At 46.4% G+C, this 21,460-nt stretch overlaps 1 protein-coding gene across 1 annotated transcript; it reads right to left on the bottom strand.

The window, feature by feature from the left end:
* Window positions 1-1,254: 1,254 nt before the first annotated feature.
* C1rl (complement C1r subcomponent like) lies at window positions 1,255-17,051 on the bottom strand. The gene is made up of 6 exons (XM_038318553.1): window positions 16,949-17,051; window positions 16,188-16,416; window positions 5,871-6,060; window positions 3,888-3,995; window positions 3,671-3,745; window positions 1,255-2,404 (listed from the first exon to the last, which is right to left on the bottom strand). Exons 1-6 carry the CDS (start codon window positions 16,957-16,959, stop codon window positions 1,632-1,634), a joined length of 1,386 nt encoding a protein of 461 aa, XP_038174481.1. The 5' UTR covers window positions 16,960-17,051; the 3' UTR covers window positions 1,255-1,631.
* Window positions 17,052-21,460: the final 4,409 nt, after the last annotated feature.

The raw sequence follows: 21,460 nt of genomic DNA on the forward strand, positions 1-21,460 counted from the left end.
CTGCATCTATGTATGTATACATGTGCATACAGTGCCTATGAAGGCTGGAAGAGGGTGCAGGATACCCCAGAACCAGAGTCATAGACATTTGTGAGCTTCCATTTTTTTGTGGTTTGGTTCTGAACCTGGGCCCTCTGTAAGAGCAGCCAGTGCTCTTAACCTCTCTAGCACCTAGACTGTTTTTAATGGTAGTTTGAACTGTGTATAGGGTTTAAAAAGTAGAATCAACCATATTTAGATCCCACCACCTTTATTTATTTATTTGCTTGTTTTCCAGACAGGGTTTCTCTGTGTCGCCCTGGGTGTTCTGGAACTCACTCTGTAGATCAGGCTACCACTGACCAGCTATCTTTTTTAAAAAAACTTAGAGATGAGATCAAGGCTGGCCTTGAACTTATGGTCCTTCCTCCTCAGGCTCCCGAGTGTCTGGGATTTTAGGTGTGTGTCACTTGCTCAGCTTGGATCCAGCTATTTTTCACCACGTTGACCATAGAGCGTCTTCACTCTCAGCCCTAGCTAACACACTTCCTTCCTTCTCTTTTACGCTAGCCATTCTCTATTTTTGCCAAACTCTTGCATTTTATTTTTGTCTTTCACTGCAAGTCACCCCAAATCTTTCCTACAAATTAAAAGAGTTCATCTTCTCAGGCTGGCAGTGCCCTTGGTGATGGGGGCCATCAGGAACGAGTGTGAACTGATGGTTCTACCTTCGCCGAAGCAGGTCTTCCCCAGGGACGGGGTCTGTAAAGCTGGGGGGATCAGAAAGGGGCAGGGATGATGAGGTAGGTCTTGAGGACAGCAGAGAGGTATCCCTGAGAGCATGCTGGGAGGAATGCAGCAGAGAGCATGCTGGGAGGGATACAACCTCAACCAAGAACCAGTTGTGGCAGTTCCGCAAGCCACCGTGTCTTTCTGAGCTTCAGTTTCTTCATTGTGAGACATGGACGACGGCTAACGCACCCTTTGCCAGCGCAGTGCCAGGATTAGGTGAGATAACAGATTATGGCCTTGGCACACAGTGGATAGAGGGTGAAAAAGGAGGTATCACTATCATTGCATGTAATTGTGGTAGGCGGTGAAGCCAACGGCTTTGCGTGTTTGATGGTCCACATAAGGGTCTCTGGAGTGTTTCAGAGACACAGTGCAATTAAAATCCGTTCGTCCACACTCCTTCTGGACAGAGGTGGCGACGATTGTTGTTCCACAAGTAAATGCCGAGGAAACTGTCGAGAGATGAGGTAGGGGATTCGAAAAGACGCACGCGGGGACACTGCCAGGTTTATCTGGGCATGCTCGTAATCCCAGTGTTTGGGTGGTGGAAGCAGGATCACTGTCATGAGTTTGAGGCCAGCCTGGGTTACAGAGTGAAATCCTGCCTTGAACAAACAAAACGATGTCCTAAGCAAACATTGCTTAGATATATGTGCGGGCTTCCTTGGTACAAAGCCCGGGAAAACTGAAGGTGAGAAGGGGCACTGGGTGGTGCTGCCGATTTGGGATGGTGTAGGTGCAGGGGAGGAGGCTTCCTCTTGGGTGGTGGTTTGATGAATCAGTGACTTAAATAGGGTTCCTGACCCCAAGTGGATCCTCGGACCTCCACAGTGCTAGCCCACTGCTCAAGTCCCCTGGGGTCAATCTTTACCTTCCATTACCATTCTGATCCAATCCACATAGTTGAGTACTTTGGTGTAGAAGCCGTACCCCTTACCACACCCGACGCCCCAGGATACAATGCCTGTGGCCACCCAGTGAAGAGTACGATTGTCCCACACCACGAAGACGCTGCCACTGTCTCCTTGGCAGACACTATTCATCTGAGTCTCGTCCCCAACACAGAACATGTTCTCAGAAAACACCTCAGTCCGCTGCCTCTGGTGGAGCCAGGCTTGACAGGCCTCCCTGGGAGCTACAGGAAGCTTTGAGTATTTCAGCTTTGTCGTTAACCAGCCCATCTCCATCCCAAACCCACTGACATAGCCCCACAGGCCACTGTGGTAGAGGGTCTCATTGTCGGGCAGACAGACTGGGAGGACGTTGGGGCCCAGGGGGACACTGTGCTGAAGCTCAAGGAGGGCGATGTCCCCGTTGAAGTTGTGGGACTCGTGCTGGCGGTAGTCTGGGTGAACCACGACCCTCCGGACAGGATGGTTCTCCAGTTTCAGCAGCTCGCCTACGTCCGTGTGACCGAGAAACACTTCCACACTCTGGTTCTTTCTGAGATAGATGCTGTCCTTGGGGTAGATGGTATGGGCAGCAGTCAGGATCCATCTGTCACCCAGCAGGGCTCCGCCCCCACGGCCATAGATACTGGTGAAGGCTTGCCAAGGGAAGTTGCCCAGCTTAGCTGGGGAAGAACCAAAAGTCTTCGGGTTCTGGACAATAGGGATGACAGGTCTTCCACAGACTGCAAGAGAGGAGAGGGAAGGAGAGCAATCAAGAACTGCGGGATATTAGAGACCTGTGAGGTGAATTAATCTTACACCACGGAGCACAAATCCTGCATGGAACAGGACAGAGGGGCCTTCCTTCCGGCTTCAGGCATCATAGAATCATTCCTTAGCTCTGACGGGGCTATCTCTGGTTCGAAGTTTATCGTCAGTACTTTTTGCCGATTTTCTGTGCCACTCCCTGACTCCCAACATCTCCCATACCACCCACCTTTCAACCCAGGCTCCCCTTTGTCCGTCCTGTGGATCACATTTAGTTAGGGGGCAGTACTTTCGTTTGAAAATATGGATTTCACCCAGGCATGTTGGTACAGGCTTTAATACCAGAATTTGGGAAACAGACAGAAAAACGAGAAGTTCAAGGACATCTTTGACTACAGAGTCTAGGGAGTTTGAGGTCATTCTGGTATATAGAGATAGTTTCAAAAAAAGAAAAACGAAAACAAAAACAAAAAACTCAAAACCACCACCACAACCACCACCACCAACAAAACAAAACACACAAAAAGAACGAAGTGCTGTTTTAACGAGGATGACCTTGATAGCATTGTGCTAAGCGCTGTTATAATGTGGATGACCTTGAAAGCATTATGCTAAGGTGAGAACCAGCCATAAAAAACTCAAAGTATGATTCCATTTGTATGCAATGTCCAGAATGGACAAATCCATAGAGGTAGAAAGTAGACTAGTGGTTGACAGGGTGAGTGTGTGTGTGCTTGCGTGTGTGCATGTATACTAGTGTGTGTGTGTGTGTGTGTGTGTGTGTGTGTGTGTGTGTGTGCATATGTATGTGGAGGCCAGAGGTCAGTCTTGGCTGTTTTTCCTCAAGTGTCTTTTATCTGATTTTTGAGACAGGTGCTTTAGGTTGGATGAGACCCCAGTGCTTTGATTACAAGTGTATTAATTTATTTGCATACACACACAATAGTGTGTGTGTGTTGCTGGGAATTGACCTTATGTATAGACCACCTCTTAGGCAGGTGGTCTACCATAGAGCTATCCCCTGCTACCTCTCTGAGACATATCTTGATCTTTGGAGAATGAGGGATGAGCTCCTTGCCTCTTCTTTTCTGGGCCCTCTTTACATCCCCATGAGCCTTCTGCCTTCACTTCTATTGTCTATTCCAGAACTTTCCTTTCACCCCATGTTTCAGCCCTCCCAGTAACAGCAGAGTCCGATGACATCTGGCCACCGCAACAGCACCAGGTGGGCAGTTACTCACCTGGCTCACATGGAGGAATCTCCTCCCCATCCTGTCTGTCCTTCCAAGTCCCTAAGGATGGGCAGCTCAATGTCCCTGTGGAGAAGAATGAGGGACAACAAAGAAGTAAGCCCAGCACTGGGGGTGTCCAGCTAATAGAATAGGTACTCAGAGGCCTCATGCCTTTTTATAGGAGCAAGGCAGATGGGAACTATCTCCTCAACAGGTAGGAACTCACCTGTCTGTTTGGCCTCATAATAGGGATCTTGGCAGCAGTTCTGGATCCTGGGAGGGTCAGTTCCAAGTGTGGTGACAGTCTCAGAGTCCCCATTGGGCTGGGTCACAGCTGTAGGGAAACAGCAGTTCTTAGGGTCTCATGGAGACTTGCAAATTGGCAACGTGGGAGATGCTTCTGTCTGTGTCTGTATGGTCAGTGCACAGCTCAGCCGTGTCTGTATGGTCAGTGCACAAGGCTCAACAAAATCCATGCTGATTTTCAGAGATAAGATTTTTAATACTCCAAGAACTTAAAAGCTGCTGTGAGAAGTGGGTTGTTGTAGAATGTTTGTTTAACTATGCAAAAATGTACTGCATTTGCTTATGCTGTCACATAGTTGTTTAATCATGTAAAGATGTGTTGCTGTTTTACCTTGCCTGCCTACGGTACCTGACTGGTCTAATAAAAAGGTGAATGGCTAATAATAAGGGAGGAGATATAGGAGGAACTTCCTGGCAAGGGGAGTAAGTAGGAGGATGAATTTAAGTTCAGGGAAGAAAGAAAAAGAGATGCCAGGGGCCAGACAGACCGACACAGAGGAATCAGGAAAGTAGGACATACAGAATGAAGGAAAGATAAAAAGCCCCAAGGCAAAACATAGATGAATAGAAACAGGTTAAATTAAGAGCTAGTAGGACAAGCTAAAGCTAAGGCCAAATTTTCATATTAATAATAAGTCTCCATGTCTTTATTTGGGAACTGGTTGGTGGCCCAAAGAAAATTCCAACTACAGCAAATTTTGAACTGGTCTTCCCAAACACAGCTGGTGGATGTATTAATTAGCAAAACTTCTTTAGAAGGATGTTAAACAACGTCAAAATTTAAAAATGCAAATGTGTTGTATCCTAGCACATAAATTGCAAAGAATTTGCCATAAAGAAATCCTCACACCTGTGTTCAAAGATGTGCGTGTAAGGATATGCACAGCCACATTGTTGGTGGCAAGAAATTATCTATCCATGGGAGACTCACTAAATAGTGTTACAGCAATCAAGGGAATATTATGTGTTATTAAAAATATAGAGTCAATGGTCACCATATTATGAGACATGGCCTTTAAGATACACTGAATTTGGGGCTGGAGAGATGGCTCAGCAGTAAAGACCATTTGCTGTTCTTCCAGAGGATCCTGATTCAGTTCCCAGTACCCACGTGGCAGCTCATGACTCTAGCTGTAGGTAGTCTTTTTCCCTCTTCTGGCCTCTGCAGGTACTAGGCACACACCTGGTGCACAGACATATGTGCAAGCCAAACAAATAGGTCTTAAAAAAAGGCATACTGAACTTAAAAAGTGGCAATCTTAGCTGGGCGGTGGTGGCACACACCTATAATCCCAGTACTTGGGAGACAGAGGCAGGTGAATCTCTGTGAGTTCAAGGACAGCCTGGTCTTCAAGAGCTAGTTCCAGGACAGGTTTCAAAGCTACAGAGTAAATCCTGTCTCAAAAAGCCAAATATTTATATTTATATTTTTATATTTATATTTATATTTATATATCTTCAAGGATGTGAGATGTCTTTAGAAAAATATCTACTAGATGGAAAACTGGACTGTTTCTGGAAAGCGTGGTCAGCAACAAAGGTCAGATTCAGAGAAAGTCTTGCTTTTCACACCTTAATTGAAAAAAAATCTATTATGTGCAAATATTATCTTTCAAAAAAGTGAGTCACTGTTTGAAGATCTAGAACTTCACAAACTAACCTGACTTTCTGATTTCTTTGATCTGCACACAGGGCTGTAAACTTTCTTGGAATTAATGGCTGGAGTCAAGCAGTTGACTGCTAACTGGGTTGCTTACTAGCAAGGTCAGAGCAGGGACAACGACAGAGTCAGTTCAGGAGTTTCCCATCCCTGAGTCCCACCTGCCGCTCATGCTTCAAGGCGCCAGGACCCAGGGATGGGCTCACAAAGTTTCTCTCCCTACGCTCCAGGAGGGACCCTCACCTACGGCTTGGTAGAGAGCCAGGAAGCCCTTGTGCAGGTGTGCGATCTTGTTCTGGGGTGCAGAGTGTGCCCGGAAGGTCAGCCGCAAACTCCTCCCCGAGGACACGAACTCTCTGTGAGCAGGAGGGCTCTCCAGAGAGGAACCGTGCTGCCCGCACAGTCGGATTGCATCTGTTCCTCTGGTTGAAATCTGAAAGAGGAAGTGTGGGGCAAGTCTGCAGCACTGGCCGCAGGATGCAGTCATGTCTGCCGTCGTTCCAGCTCTGCCTGGAAACGAAGCTCTCCTGTGGAGCTCAGAAGCTGTTCGTGTTGAGGTCCCAGAGTGACCATGCAATTGGCTCCCTCTTGCGTCTACTCTGATCACCTTGTAAAACTCACTCTGCTATCCTTCTTCCAGGAGATTCCTTTGAAACCCTGGACTTTCTGCACTTCTCACTGGATTGTAAATTCCAAGAAAAGACTATATCTGCTTTGCACAAAATTGAGTCCCTGAAGCTTGTAACAGGCCTTTCGACCTTAGCACAACTGATGCCATGATGAGAGTGCCATTCAGGCCCTAAAACTCAGCACGCAGATTGTACCACCTGCTTAAACAAGAACAGATACTTAATTCATCAAAGTCCATAGTTCTGGGAAAGTCTCTAGTGTACTGACCTTGCTTTTTGTCTTCTGCAGCTCCACTTCTGGCTAACTGTTCTTGTTAACTGAAGTATATCAACTCAGGATATATATTTGTGTGTGTGTGTGTGTGTGTGTGTGCGCGCGCGTGTGTTTAAAAGCTCATCCTGAGAAAGACTTAGGGCTATACTGGGATTCCAGTGTAGTCACTGACTGGCTAATAAAGACCTTCTTTTTTTCCTCCTTTCCTTCCCTTCCCTCCCCTCCCCTTCCCTCCCCACCCCGTGTGTGTGTGTGTGTGTGTGTGTGTGTGTGTGTGTCTTTCTATATATTTCTACCAATTGTTTCCCTGTGTTGACCAACGGCTTGTTCTGGTATGACACCATCCTCACTGCCCTGGGCTTAAGAACTCTTGCTGGGAACCTGAATGCTTTTGGCTCTGCCAGGTCACCCAGAGGATCCAGAAAACCTTTCACCTGTCCCACTCTTGGAGCGCTTGCTCGTGTTGCTCCTTGACTCCTGCTTATGGTCTGGGTCCGTCTGGTCCCTGGGTGGAGGTGGGGACAAGCCAGGCCTCTCTCATCCAGGGCTCCCTGTCATCTAAGACAGGAAGAAGACACATAGGAAGGGAGATATAGCTCCCCCAAGGCGTGCATTCCCTCAGCTTCCCAGCCTGCTCTAAGCAGCCCCAGGAAAGGGGGAAGAAGTAAGTTCTACTCTTTCCTCTTTCATGGTTCATGCCTTATTTTCAACCACTGACCTGCAGAATTGGAAAATACTAAAACCCAGCTGCCCCTGGGCCTGACAAGGGCATCATTGCCAGACAAGGCAGCCTGTGTCGAACGGATTTTCCCCTCCGTTCAACACAAACCCAGGAGACTTTAAACAGTTCTCACTAGGTCCTTTCTAGAAGTATTAAAGCCAACTGCGCGCACACGCGCACGCGCACACACACGTGCACACACACACGTGCACACACACACACGCACACACACGCACACGCACACACACACACACACACACGCACGCACACACACACACAAAACCCCAGAAAAAAGACAGCTGCTAAAAGGATTTCCTTTATCACCCAGGTATGCCCAGATAGTAGAAAAAAAATGATAAAAGTTTAAAAAAATCTAAAGGTATAAATATGTCCCAGTTACTAGAGGGAGCTCAAAAGATGTTTAACAGCAAAACACTATTGAGAGACAAGAACTTTTTCGTAAACCTTCTCTTATAACACACAGTACGACTTACACAGCAACGTTTTGGTGTCTGGCCCTCTGCCGGAAGACTATCTCCTAGCTGAAAGTTTGTCCCTCATCAAAATACACAGTTGGACTATCTCATATTTACAACAAATTCCTGGGGATCTGAGGGGATCTGAGTTGATCAGAAGTCAACTCCCCAGGACTGACCTGACACCAAATTCCTGTACTTGTTCAACTAACCAGTTCAGCTACCCTTATCCAGAATAAACAATCCTCAATGACCCTGGAAACCAAAAGAGAAATTGTGGTCCATATTGCCTAACTTGGAAAGACAGGCATCCTGGTGGCCTGCCTGTCATCCGGGAATAGACCTCTCCTGCCTGTGAAGATACCCGGGACCTCTGATTCTCATGAATACAATTCTTCCAGAGAGACAGGTGCTCACTGTCTGGGACCTGAAAAATGTACCCTTCAGCCTCCCACTGGCAGAGGAGAGTCAATCATTATTACTTTCAAATGGACGGAACCAGAAAGAGGTTACAGTGGGCAGCTTACCTCGGCCAGGTTTTCCTAAGGATATAAAAATTCTCTAATGCTGTTTGATGAGACACTAAATACACTTCCCCTGTCCTTCTGTCAGAGGTTTCTTGGGGTCATATCCTTAGAATATGGAAATGATCCCCTCCTAGCCTCTAAAACCAGAATAGAGTATAAAAGGGCCACGGAGGAACTGCTGCAAGAGGTACAGACCATGGACCACAGAAGGTCAGTTAAGAAAGCCCAACTGTGTGCATCAGAGGTTCCCTTGGCTACCAGCTGAAGGGAGGCAAAAGGAGCCTCTCTCAAAGTGGGATTGCTGCCATCCTTCAGATTCTAACTCCAAAGACTAAGAGACAGGTTGGAGAGTTCCTAGGTGAGGGTCGGTATTGCCACCTGTGGATGCCAGAGTTGGCGGAAATAGCAAGGCCTCTGTACACCAGCACCAAGTGAGGCTGAGTCCTTAATCTGGACCGAGACTAAACAAAAGGCCTTTGAGGCTTTAAAAACAGCTCCAACTTCTGATTCTGCCCTAACTCTTCCAGATGTCCCAAAACCTTTTCATCTGTTTGTCCATAAAAAGACATTACAAAAGGGGTTTTAACCCAAACTTTGGGACCATGGAACTGCCCTGTGACATACCTGTCCAAACCAAATTGACCCCGTAGTTCCAGAATGGCCCACCTGTTATGACCTGTGGTGACTACTGCTGATCTAATGAAAACAAGTTAACAACTCTGGGTCAGGCTCGTATAACTCACGGCACACCATGCTCCTGAGACAGGATGCTCATGATGTTCGTCCTCTGAGGAACCCCAGAATGCTGGCTAGTGTCTGTGTGACCCAGTGCCACGCCCTACTCCTGGACCACTTTCTGGTTTGAGAAATGCCACCATCAATCCCGCTGCCCTCTTGCCTGATGAAGATCCTTAGATGTTCATTCATGAGTGTAACGAGATGAAAGATGAATCCAGGTTCATGGGAGCTGGAGTGGTCACTTTAACTGAAATAATTTGGGCCCAAACCGGGAACCTCAGCCCAGAGAGTAGAACTGATTGATCTTGCCCAGGCTCTCAGATGGGAAAAAGGAAAGTCCATGGCTGTATACACGGGTGGCTGTTATGCTTCTACTACTGTGCATGCCCACAGTATGATCTGTAGAGAAGGCGGCTTCTCACCACTGGGGAAAGGACTTTAAAAATAAAGAGAAAATCTTGGCCCTCATGGGGGTTATTTAAATTCCCCTATAAGTTGATATCATCCACTGCCGATGACATCAAAAAGATGACTCCTCCGAGGTGAGAGTAACTGGGCTGTTGACCTGGCTGCCTAGCAGGTGGCTCTAAGACAGTGGGATCTATCGATATTCTGATGACATACCCCAATCCAGTGCTGCCCAAGACTGTATGGTACAAGCAAGAGGAGATAGAGGATGTAAAAAACGAACAGCTGGAACCCACAGTTTGATGGAGGACACCAGAGGGGAAAGATCATTCTCCCAGAAACAACTGGGAGGACTCCGGTAACTCCTTCACCAGGATCCACAATACTTTCTGAGTTGCTCAGACCAAGATATAGTATACCTACATTGGACATCTTGGCATGGGATATCTCAGCTAGATGCCAGGTTTGGTGTCAGGTAAAAACCAAAGCTAAAACCAAAATGAAAATTAAAAACAAAGCCAAAACAAACCAAACATCCTGTGCAGGAAGGGATCTGAATGAGCGGCCAACATCCTGGTGAACTCTGGGAAAATTGACTTCTCTGAGATCCAGCCGGCCGGGGAAGGTTACAAGGACTTGCTGGGTTTTACAGATACCTTTTCCAGGCGGGTAGAAACTTTCCCCACCCAGAGTGAAACTGCTCAAGTAGTAGCTGAAAAGCTCCTCCAGAACTGATTCCCTGATGTGGCCGACCTGCCTGACTGCTTCTCAGGCTCAGAGACCAGCAGTTGGCAGACTCTCACCATCTTGTTCTCAGGTCAAGGCTCTCCAGTCCTCCATAAATCCTATCCACTGGACTATCCAAAGGACTCAGCCAGCCCGAGTCCACCACCACTTTCTCCTTGTTTGAATCTGGTGATATTGTCTGGGTCAAGCAGGTAGCCAAGGGATGCTGGAACCGACTTCGAAAAGATGCTACATGGTGGCTCTCTCCGCTCCCATGAAGGTAGCTGTCATTACACTATGGATCCACCTCACTCTGGGCAAGAAAGTGGAAGGAACAACCATGGCTGCTGCCGCTGCTGCCAGATGAACTGTCTCCAGACTATGGACCCATTCCAATCGAGGTTTCGCCAGGTCCCAGGCTCTTCCACACCCTGCCCCTTCATTCCCTTCTGAGTCTTATTTTTTATATGAATAGAGGGTCATGGTCCAATGCCCACTGCCCTCAGGCCTAAACCTGGGAACTGAGGTTCCCAGCTTCAGGAAAGGCATTAGAAAATGACCACAGACCAGCAACCCGTATTCATTTTGACCCTGTTCACTGATGCCCACTTGAAATGTTTGGTTGCACTGAAAAACAAAAACAAAAACAAAAGGATGTGGGAGTTTATCTTTTAAGATTGGAATCCAGAGTTTACAATTCTACGCATGCCCGGCAGCTGGGCTCCCCAGCTGTCAAAGAAAAGGGAGTTTCCATTGCAAAACTTGGGGTTGTGAAACATAGGCTTCCTGGAAAATTCCTTTAAAAAGATTCTGGCTTTTGGAAAACAGGGAAAACGTAGGGAATCAGACTTTTATGCCACAGGAAGGGACTCTAGGGATAGGTTTAAACTGCCCCTTAATAGACCAGAACCTATTTCTGTGTAACACGATTAATAAAAACTCAGAGATGGATATTAGGATTCAACTCGAAGATCAGAAAAGCAAAACAGCCAGTCACTGGCTCTTATCTCTACCTCAATCCGAAATGGCGATCCTGCCTCCAGGAATCTCAGAATGAGACTGTGTCTGAGAGCTGCCTCCTCCCATTTTATAATCCTTCCTAGGGCTGGGATTAAAGGCGTGCACCACTACCACCTGGTTTCTATGGCAAACTTCTGTGGCTACTGGGATCAAAGGTGTGTGTCACCACTGCCTGGTCTATAAGGCTGACCGGCGGGGCTGTTTTACTCTCTGATCTTCAGGCAAGCTTTATTTATTAAAATACAAATGAGATATCACTACATTTCTGAATTAAAACAACAGTCGGATTCTCTTGGAGAAGTAGTCCTATGGAATCAGAGAGGTTTGGCCTTTCTTCTCATGAGACAAGGGGGACCGTGTGTGACTTTAGGAGAAGCCTGTTGTTTCTGTGCTAATCAATCAGGAGTGATTAAAACAGTCTTGCCAGGGATGGACAAAAGCCTCAAAGATTTCAAAGATATAAATCCCATAACTGACACCAGTGTCTGTTCTCTTGGTCCTGATGACTAACTACTCTACCATCAACACTGGCTCGGCCTCTGAGTCTCTTTCTGATTGGATTAACAGCAGGGTCCTGCATCTTAAACTATATGGTCAATTATGTATCAGTTCAGTACAATTAGTGGTCATGAGGACCAACTATGCCTCTTTAGAGCAGGATGAGTTCATGATTTGACTCATTCACTAAAGCAGTGGGGAATGTAACAGGGCCCCAGACCTTAGTAGGCCCCAGAACTTAGCACAACTGACTCTACAATGAAAGTACCATTCAGGCCATCAAACTCAGCACGTAGACAGCACCACCTGCTAAAATGACAACAAAGATCCAATCCATCAAAGCCCATAGTCCTGGGAAAGTCTCTAATGCACTAACTTTGCTTTTTGCCTTCTGTAGCTCCACTTCTGGCTAACTGTTCTTGTTAACTAAAGTATGTTAACCCAGGTTCTTTTCTTTTTTCCTTCCTTCCTTCCTTCCTTCCTTCCTTCCTTCCTTCCTTCCTTCCTTCCTTTCTTTCTTTCTTTCTTTCTTTCTTTCTTTCTTTCTTTCTTTCCTTCTTCTTTTTGCAAGCTCACCCTAAGAAAGACTCCGAAGTACACTGGGATCCTGAACACACAGCGTAATCTCCGACTGGCTACTAAACTTCCTATTTGTTTAAACCCATGTCTGAATAGTATTCTCTGGTAGATACCCTACAACAGTTGCTGTGGAATAATCCTGTTCACTGTGAGTTCATATCACTCTCATTGGTTAATAAAGAATGGATTGGTCAGTAGCCAGGCAGGAGGTATAGGAGGGACAGCCAAAATGAGAATGCTGGGAGGAAGAAGGGCAGAGTCAGTGAAGTTGCCAGGAAACACAGAGGCAATACGTGCTGGAGGGCAGGTAAAGCCAGAAGGCACGTGGCAATACCCAGATTAATAGAAATGAGTTAATTTAAGTTGTAAGAGCTAGTTAGTAATAAGCCTGAGCTACTGGTTGAGCATTTATAATTAAGACTCTCAGTGACTGAGAAGCAGCTCCTGGGATGGGAAAACTCCACCAACAAAGTGCTTACCACAGTGGCTCTAGCTGCAGCACTTCCAATCATAGTATACACACATTAAGTCCCAACCTTTCTCCTTCTACTTTTCTGAGTAACTTTCTATAACCAACATCCGTGAAGCAGTAAGACCCTCTATGAAGACAGCCTGGGCTTCAGGCCCTTTCTAGTTTTCTCTTGGGAACCCTTCCTCTTGTTCTACTCACTCTACATGAAATCCTTTCAGTGTGTGGAAACCCATGAACATAAAATACACACGATATGGGGGTACTGGAGACCGGATGATCTTGCCAAACTTTGTGACGTTTTCCCTACACTGACAGGGCTCACGATGGAATCCAGGTCTTGTGTATTCTGAGCAAGTGTCACACACTCAAGCCCTTGGGTTTTGGAGATGGGGTCTCCATACACAGCCTGTGGTGGCCTTCAACTCTGTATTAACCCATATTTCTTGGATGACACCTCTGTCCCTGCCACCTCCTCCTGTCCTCCTCTTTTTCTTCTTTGACACTGTAAGACTGGCCTCAGTTTTGTGATCCCCTGTCTCAGTCTTCTGAGTGATGGTATTATAGATGCATACAGCCACACCTCGTTTATTCTTGGCTGCTTTGTTTTAGGCAGAGTTCCATGACGTAGTCCAGGTTGGCCCTGGAACCCTGTATATAGCCCAGGCTTACATTGAATTTGTGACAATTTCTTCCTCATCTGAGCTACCACACTAGGCTCATCCTAGCATCTTGCTAGTTCTCCATTCTCTACAATGACTTCGTCCAGTCTGGGCTCTATGGCCGTATCACTGAGAAGAAGTTGGTAGGAAAACATTTCTCAGTTGCCCTAAATGTTTTGCTCAGATCCGCCCATGACTGATCTCTCAACATCAACAAATGGAACCCCCCACATTTAGGAGGCAGAAAGCACTTGGTATAGGAGACATCTCAGCTGAAGTGTGTTCCCAATGAAGGGATGAGTTAGGTTCTATTTTTCCTCGTCTCTTGTGTGCTTGCTTGCCATCTCCCACGTTATGACAGCATGAAGCCCTCTCCTCACCATTTCCATGCTCTTGGATGTCCCCAGTCTCCAGACCATGAACAAAGTGGACTCCTACAGCTTATAAATGACCCAGTCTGTGGCAATTTGTTACAGCAGCAGAAGATGAACTGAGATAGAGTATTCAAATGGTTCACATAGGACTTTAATTCAGCAGCCTCATGTTTTAATCTTAAATAAAAATGGTCAGGCAAATATTATTAGCCATTGCAAGGAAGTCTCTCAGGTTAAAAGCCGAAGCAGAGGCACACAAACAGTGAGAAGAGACCCTGGGTAGAACAGTGATGATGTAGAAAACAGGAGACATTTAAAACTGACCCCCAGGAGAGGGGAACAAGGAGACATTGCACATGTATGGAAAGAACCTCATATTTAGAAAGAATGAGTCCCCATGAAGAAACCACCAGCGAAACGGTCTGAATATAAAGATGAGGAAGTTGGGGCTGAAAGCGAAGTTCAGTGTCAGAGTATCTTTCAGTTCTCATGAGACCTTGGGTCGATTCTGAGCATTACAAAAAAAGAAAGACAAAAATATCCTAGAAAGTGGAGCAAAAAGACAGAGCAGGAAAACAGAACAGAACAGAGAACCGAACTAGAGAATCAGCCCACAGCCCACGACAGCTGGAGCACAGCAGAGACTGGTGGCTCACAACCACCTGCAGCTCCAGCCCCAGGGGTCTCATGTCCTCTTCTGGCCTCCACTGGCATCTGCCGGCACATGTGCATGCACGCACACGCACACACATGAACACACACATACACATGTGTGCATGCACACACACAAATTAAAAAAGAACAAGAAAGGAAGCATTCATCTATAAATTTTTAAATAAATAAAGCAAGAATGTTCCCAGAACTAAAGGACCAGATCAGCCCCACACAATGAGAGAAGAGCCATCTGTATCATGGCCCATGAAATGGAAGTTCAGAACACTGGAATAAGGAAAACATTTACAAAATTCTAGATAGAAAAATGGAAGATTGAGAGAGATGATAGCTTCTGACTTTTAAGCATTTCTAGAGATAGAAGACAATGTCATCAAAATTCCGGAAGAAAAATGACTTCAGATCTGGGGTAATATACCCAGATAAACTGTCCTCCCACAGTGAGGGTAGAACTACGTCGCTTAGGTCATCTGGAACTTAATGCACCTTTTTAAAGGAAGTTATTGGAGAATGACTTTCGGGAAACCCACGAGCTGGAGAAGAAAGGCATGTAATTGCCGTATATCATGTGCTCAAATCTGCAGGTTTAAAGTCCTAATAATGTGAATAATAAATATTGGTTTTCTTAAACTGATAATATAAGAAAATGGAAGGAGGGGCGGGGAGGAGGGACTTGGGTGGTGAAGGTCTTTCGGCTGGAGCCAGTACCCACCTTCTCTAAGGGGAAGTTTGGAGAGGAGTGAGAACGAAACAAATACGCAAAGCTGTGGAATAGGACAAGCATATCAATTGTACGCATGAAGGTAAACACCAGTGGAGACAGCTGGGCTGACAATGGTTGCCCCTGGGGTAGGCTGAGACCACTCTTTCCCATTATAATCCTTGAAGGACTCTGATTTTTTATGCCCTTTCCCCCGCTCCTTTCTCTACACAGGGAATTGGATCTAGGATCTTGGAAATCTTCTACCAATGAGCTGTATTCCTAACTCTTTGGGAAAAAAGTCTCTTAACCAGATTTATAACCAAAGCACTCAGAAAGCTGAGGCAGGAAGATTGTGAGTTCAAAGCTAGCCTGAGTAACTTATTGTTTTGTTTTCAAGACACAGTCTCCCTGTATAGCCTAGGCTGGCTTTGAATTTGCTCTGTAGTCAGAAGGCCTTGAACTTTTGATCTTCCTGCCCCAGTCTTTTAAGTTCCAGGATAATGGCCTCAAACCACTAAATCTGGCTATGATTTTTGGCTTTAAAAATTATATGCATGTCTGCATGTCTTATTTTGACATAAGTAAAATTTAACCCAAAAGATAATATAAGCTATGACTTAAAAATATTCTTACTTTGAATAGCACCCTTGCTGAAATTTATGACATCTCCTCCCAAGTGAACTTGGTCTTCATTTGATACTTGAGTTATTTGCCATTAATTATGTCCAGTTTCTTGATTCAGTAGAGCAGGCATTCAACAACAAATACCTCGAGAACGTGAGGTCCCAGACCTGCGACTAGATAGTAGACCAGCAGTATCTGTGTGTCCCTTTGTAAGTTCTCAAAACCCAGGACCTGCCCTGCAGCCTTCTCTCTTGCTTGGTGGGTCTCAGCAGGTTGCCAGGGATGGAGATAGTAGTGGGAGGTTCTGTACTGAGTGGACAGGCTGTTGCTTCCCAGGTTAACAAGCTCCCGGGACCTCTAACTTGGACACTTAATTCTTTCTCTAGGTGATTCAGGGTAGAGTAACATCCCACTGCCCATGGGAGGCTCCCTCCATCCCAGAGTCCCTTGCCCGGCTCACTGTGACAGAGTCCCCTTCACAGTCTGGGGATGGCTCTAGATCAAAGTCCTGGAAGACCAGCCTCACGGCAAACCCCTCTGGAGCCTCGATATCAGTGTGGCTCTCCTGGCCTTTGAGATATGGCTCTGGGTATCCAGGGGACGTCACTTGCTGTGGTAGCTGCTGGGCCAAGAGCACAGAGGCCTGTGTAGGGCAGGTATGGAGGACTCCCCAAAGGAGCAGCCAGCACCTGTGAGTGAGGAGGGGAGACAAGGTGAGGTCACATAGCTCTGCCAGAGGATATGGAAATATTGGTTGTAGTAAGTGATAGTAAGGGGTTGAGAGAGCTGTGTCCTGAGCCCCAGGGCGTGGACACTTCCTGATGCCACTTTCCTCACCCGAGCCTGTGTAGATTCCTACCTAGGTTCTCATACAGCCTGACCTCCAAGACTTCAGGGTTTCTAACCTGGGAAGACATTGCTCCTTTGTCCCGCGAATCTCATCTAAGCCAGGTAGTCTCCTGCCTCAGCCAGGCCTAATCCCATCCTGGAGTATAACTTAGGGAGTGTTTAAACATGATTCCTGGCTCAGGGCATTGAACAGACCACTTTCAGGCAAAATTCAGTTCCCTCTAGGTTGTTCCCAACCCTCCCTCCAATCCCCACCGTGTGTGTGTGTGTGTGTGTGTGTGTGTGTGTGTGTGTGTGCATATACAACCCTGCGTCCTGCCTCCCTCTCTCCCTGCCCCTTTCTCCTCCAGGGCCCTCTACAGGCAAACTCACATCTTGCCCATGCAGCTTGTGGAGGGAGAGCTCCACAGGTGGTTTCCAGCCCTGCGACCAGGCCTCTGGAACCTGACATCTGGTACCAACTGGAGTGCTTGGCTCAGGCCAGGGAGTAGGAGGTGGAGCTAGAGGAGGACCTTTGGGGAGAAGGCAGAAGTTACTGGAAATGACTTCAGAAATCCTGGGGTGAGTGCCACCTGCTGTCATGCTAAGGAATAGCTCTCACCGGAATTGAAAGGCCAAATCGTCAAAACCATGCTGGGGAATAGGGCAGAGTGAGAGAGAGTTGACCCTTGATTTTTGTGCTTTTTTTGGGGTCTTGGAGGGGGTGTTGAGAGAGAGTCTTATATAACCCAGGCTGGTCTAAGCCTTGCTATGTAGTGGAGGCTGGTCTCGAACTCCTGTTTCTTCTGCTTCCTCTCGAGCTCTAGGATTACAGGTGCGCAACCCCTACCCCCAACCATATCTTGTTTGTGTTTTTGAAACAGGGTCTCAATTTGCAGCCCAGGTTGCCATGGAACTCATGTAGTCCAGACTGGCCCCCAAACTCATGGCAATCCTGCTGCTGTAGCCTCTGGAGTGCTGGAATTAGAGGCAGCTCTTCTGTGGTATTTTACCACATGCGTGTATCATGGCAAGGGCGGTGTTTCTTATGACTCCGACTGCTGCCTTTAATGGGCTAATCCTTCCTTCCCCCTAATTTACATAGCCAGTCTGCCTCTTGGAGAACTTGAAGTTTGTGACTCATAAAATTTTTTTCCTCTCTTTTTTGGTCAAGAGTGGGTGAGTTCATGTAGTCATTTGAATTCCAACCACAGCATCTGGAAGGTCCTTGTCTGGCAGAGCCAGGACTGTGGTCCAGCCCAGGATCTCTGGATACCTAGAGACTCAGTTGGTGACTCAAGCTTTGAGGCCAATATCAGGAGGCATAGTTTGAGTAGAGGATTTCTCCTCGCATCCACCAAAGAAGACAACTCTCTCATGGCTTGGTGAGCGTGAGAAGGCTGGAGTGCACAGGTGGAGGTGGCTCTTCCCAAGGCAGTCTATGGAAGAAACCATTTAATTGGGGGCTCACTTCCAGTTTCAAAGGGTTGATCCATTATCATCATGGAGTGGCGCTGGAGAAGTATCTGAGATTTCACATCTTATCCACAAGGTGTAAGCAGAGAGAGAGAGAGAGATCAAGACTGGCTGGGAGATAAAGCATTCAAATAAGATAAATATGTTCAGGTCCTCTGGTTTCTACAGACTTAAAAGGTTGGAGAGCTATAGTCCATGCTTGTGAGGGAACAGGCAGCGAGTGAAGATCAGCGTCCCCAGTTTCTTAGACACAACTTTGAGAAGTGAATGTGTGCCATGTCCCAACCCCCCACACACCTGGAGATGATTGCCCCCCTCCTTTTCAGGGCTGGGATAGAATCCAGGGCTTTCCACATGTTAAGCAAGTACCCTACTACTGAGCTACTTCACCAACTTATTTCTGCTTGTTTGGTTTGAGATTTGGGCTCAATTTGTAGCCCAGGCTGGCTTTAGATTTCTTTGATCCTCATGAGTGCCAGGATTATAGGCACATACCTTTGGAGGAGTGGGCCCCTCTAGCTGGGCTCCCGAGGACTACTGAAGCCTGCCTGTTTCCCCCTTTAACTATTAGGGCCACACAGAGCTCCTGAGAGGCCTGAGGTGGCTCACCTGTACAAGGTGAGCAGTCATTTTGGCCCATGACAAATCTGACAGGAAGAAAACAGCTCGACTGAGGTGAGTAATCCTTCATAGTTGACCTTGTCCTTTTGTCCTTGACGGTCTACAGGGTCCAGTCTGCCCTTTGTTCCCAAGCTTCTGATCATTCATTAAGAGAGGCAGGGACCTGAGTGCCCAGGCTAGCACCTCAGAAAGGATGCCCTAGGAGATCTTTTTGGAGAAGAGAAAGGCTTTAAAAGGAGACTCTTAGCCAGGTGGTTGTGGTGCATGCCTTTAATCTCAGCACTCAGGAGGCAGAGGCAGGCAGATCTCTCTGGGTTTGAGACCAGCCTGGTCTACAAGAGCTAGTTTCAGGATAGGCTCCAAAGTTACAGAGAAACCCTGTCTCGCCAAACCAAAAAAAAAAGAAAAAAGAAAAAAAAGAGAGAAAGAGAGAAAGACTCCCACAGTTTTCTCCCACATTAAGGGGTATTTTGCAACACAATGTTATGATTTAAATGGGACAAAGGGATTTCCTGGAATAGGGAGCTTTCACTTTCAAAACAGAAGAAATTATGAGAAAAATCAGAACGGATACTCATCCTACATGGCCAGAAGTTGAAGGACTGGGTGGAGGCTGCTTGGAAAGACACAGGGAGCCCAGAGGAAAAGAAACAGGAGTCCAGGCCCAGCACATACTGGTCCCTGGGAGGGGAATCTACCTTTGGATATGAGGGTCCACTTTATTCTCACCTGGGTGTTATGGATAAAGTTTGTATTTGGGTAAAGGGGAGGAAGCCCCCAGGGACTTGGGATCGATGGCTGTGTGTGTAGCTGATGGCCACAGTCCCCTGTGGTCTGGGAATGAGCAGTCATGTCCCTGTCCTGCCTTCATCACCTCTTTCCCTGCTCTGGAGCCTCCTCTCCAGCCGGCAGAGACAGGAATACGGCGATTACCCAGTAGTTTCTAGCCAGGCCTAGAGAAGCAGAGGTATCTGCCTGAATAATCATGGCACCAATGCAGACACAGTCTTTTCAGAGCTGACCCTGTGTGGGATGGCAACACTTGGCCACGGCTGGGAGTGGGAAAGATAATAAGTCGTCGTGGGCACGGGAGCTGTGGGGAGGGGACAGTGTGAGGTGAGCTAGCTCTGCTTCCTGAATTTCACTTTCCTTCATCGCCAGAGCCTTTTCACCTCCTTTTGTGTGCAAGGTCTCAGCTCACGGTAACCTCTGCTGTAGGAACTCCTACAGCCAGTAGCCTTTAAGTTACCAGCCACTTGGGCGTGGTCTCTTACACTATATATGCCGCTGTAAAGGGCGGGTCTGGTCCCTTCCTTCTGCAGGATTTGGTTGCTGTTCCCCGTTCCAGCAGAGGATTGTGATCTGTGAGTCTACCACTAAATAAATAACCCTTTATTATACTCAATCCTGATCTAGTGTGGGATTTCTTTTAAGTGTCCTTCATCTGGCGCCCCATGTGGATTCGAACTCCACACCTACTGGGTGAATCGGCTTAAAGGCCTAAATGGTCCAAAGCCCAGAAAGTCTCCCACCCCCACCCGCTTGACTTGATTATACCTACTAAGTAGTTTTTTGTAAAACTTCCGCCAAGCGTGCACACCTCCCTGCCCCCACTGCCACATTCCCTGCCACATGACGACTTGCACGACTTCCGATTTGTACTCCCGGCTTCTGAGTTCTGGGCTTCTTGCTCTGTGTAAGGAGTTGATTTAATTGCTTTTATTTGTCAAGCAAAGCATATTTCTCAGTATTTAATTAGCACCAAGGCCGGGAAACCAAAGCTGCTCAGGACTGTTCGTGGCACCAGATTGCACCTCTAGTCGTGACTCTGCAACCACAACACCTGCTGGACAAAAAGATTATTACACCTAAGACAATTTACCAGATTTCATAAAAGGTAATTAATAAATCAAAAACTTGAACGTTATACAATTGCAGACAACATTATCATTGAAACTTTTTGTAACATTTTGATAATACTATGGATTGTATTCTTCAAGGCTTATGTGGTTATGGTGATACATCCATTTATTGGATATTGGGACTCAGTTTTTTCTTCATATTATATCCTTGAAAAAAGGTTTGATAACAGAGCCAAGAATGAGGCACTTTTAGAAATAATACAGTCTTGACAGACTAATAATGAACAGCTAGCTGACAGGATTAATACCATCAAAAATCAAAAGTTACCTGAAAAAATTAATACCATTGAAAAGGGTAACATTAGCCGGGCGGCGGTGGCGCACGCCTTTAATCCCAGCACTCGGGAGGCAGAGGCAGGTGGATCTTTGTGAGTTCGAGACCAGCCTGGTCTACAAGAGCTAGTTCCAGGACAGGCTCCAAAGCTACAGAGAAACCCTGTCTCAAAAAATAAAAAAAATAAAAAAAAAAAAAAGAAAAGGGTAACATTAATTTGACAGATAAAATTGAATCTACGTCAAAGAATACTGAAAAATTATCTGAAAGAATTCATACTGTTGAATTTAACAATCAAAATTTGTTAAAAAGTTACAATATGTTAGTAGATAAAGTATCTCTCCTGAAAGGTAATCTGCACACTATCCAAATAATGTCCAAGGATGATGTGTTATCGTTAAAGGAAAATCTTCAGACCTTGGAACCACATGTTCAGAATGAGGAACAGAGGCTAGGTGCCTCAGTAAAATCACTAGAAATATATACAGGCCAGGAGATTCAGACTTTACAATAGACAGTAGTAAAAAGATTTGAAATGACTGAGGAAATTATTGGAGCTGATGAACAGGGAAAGAAGGAACAAGGACAGGATTCAACATTGCCAGTAGCTGT

The sequence above is a fragment of the Arvicola amphibius genome, chromosome 2, assembly GCF_903992535.2.
Source record: "Arvicola amphibius chromosome 2, mArvAmp1.2, whole genome shotgun sequence".
Lineage (NCBI taxonomy): Eukaryota > Metazoa > Chordata > Mammalia > Rodentia > Cricetidae > Arvicola > Arvicola amphibius.

Excerpts from the sequence above, each read along its gene's own strand:
- C1rl (XM_038318553.1), bottom strand. Across the intron at positions 3,746-3,887 it reads TTATGAGGCCAAACAGACAG|GGACATTGAGCTGCCCATCC; the intron begins GTGAGTTCCTAC and ends TCTTCTCCACAG. Across the intron at positions 2,405-3,670 it reads GATTCCTCCATGTGAGCCAG|TCTGTGGAAGACCTGTCATC; the intron begins GTGAGTAACTGC and ends CCTCTCTTGCAG.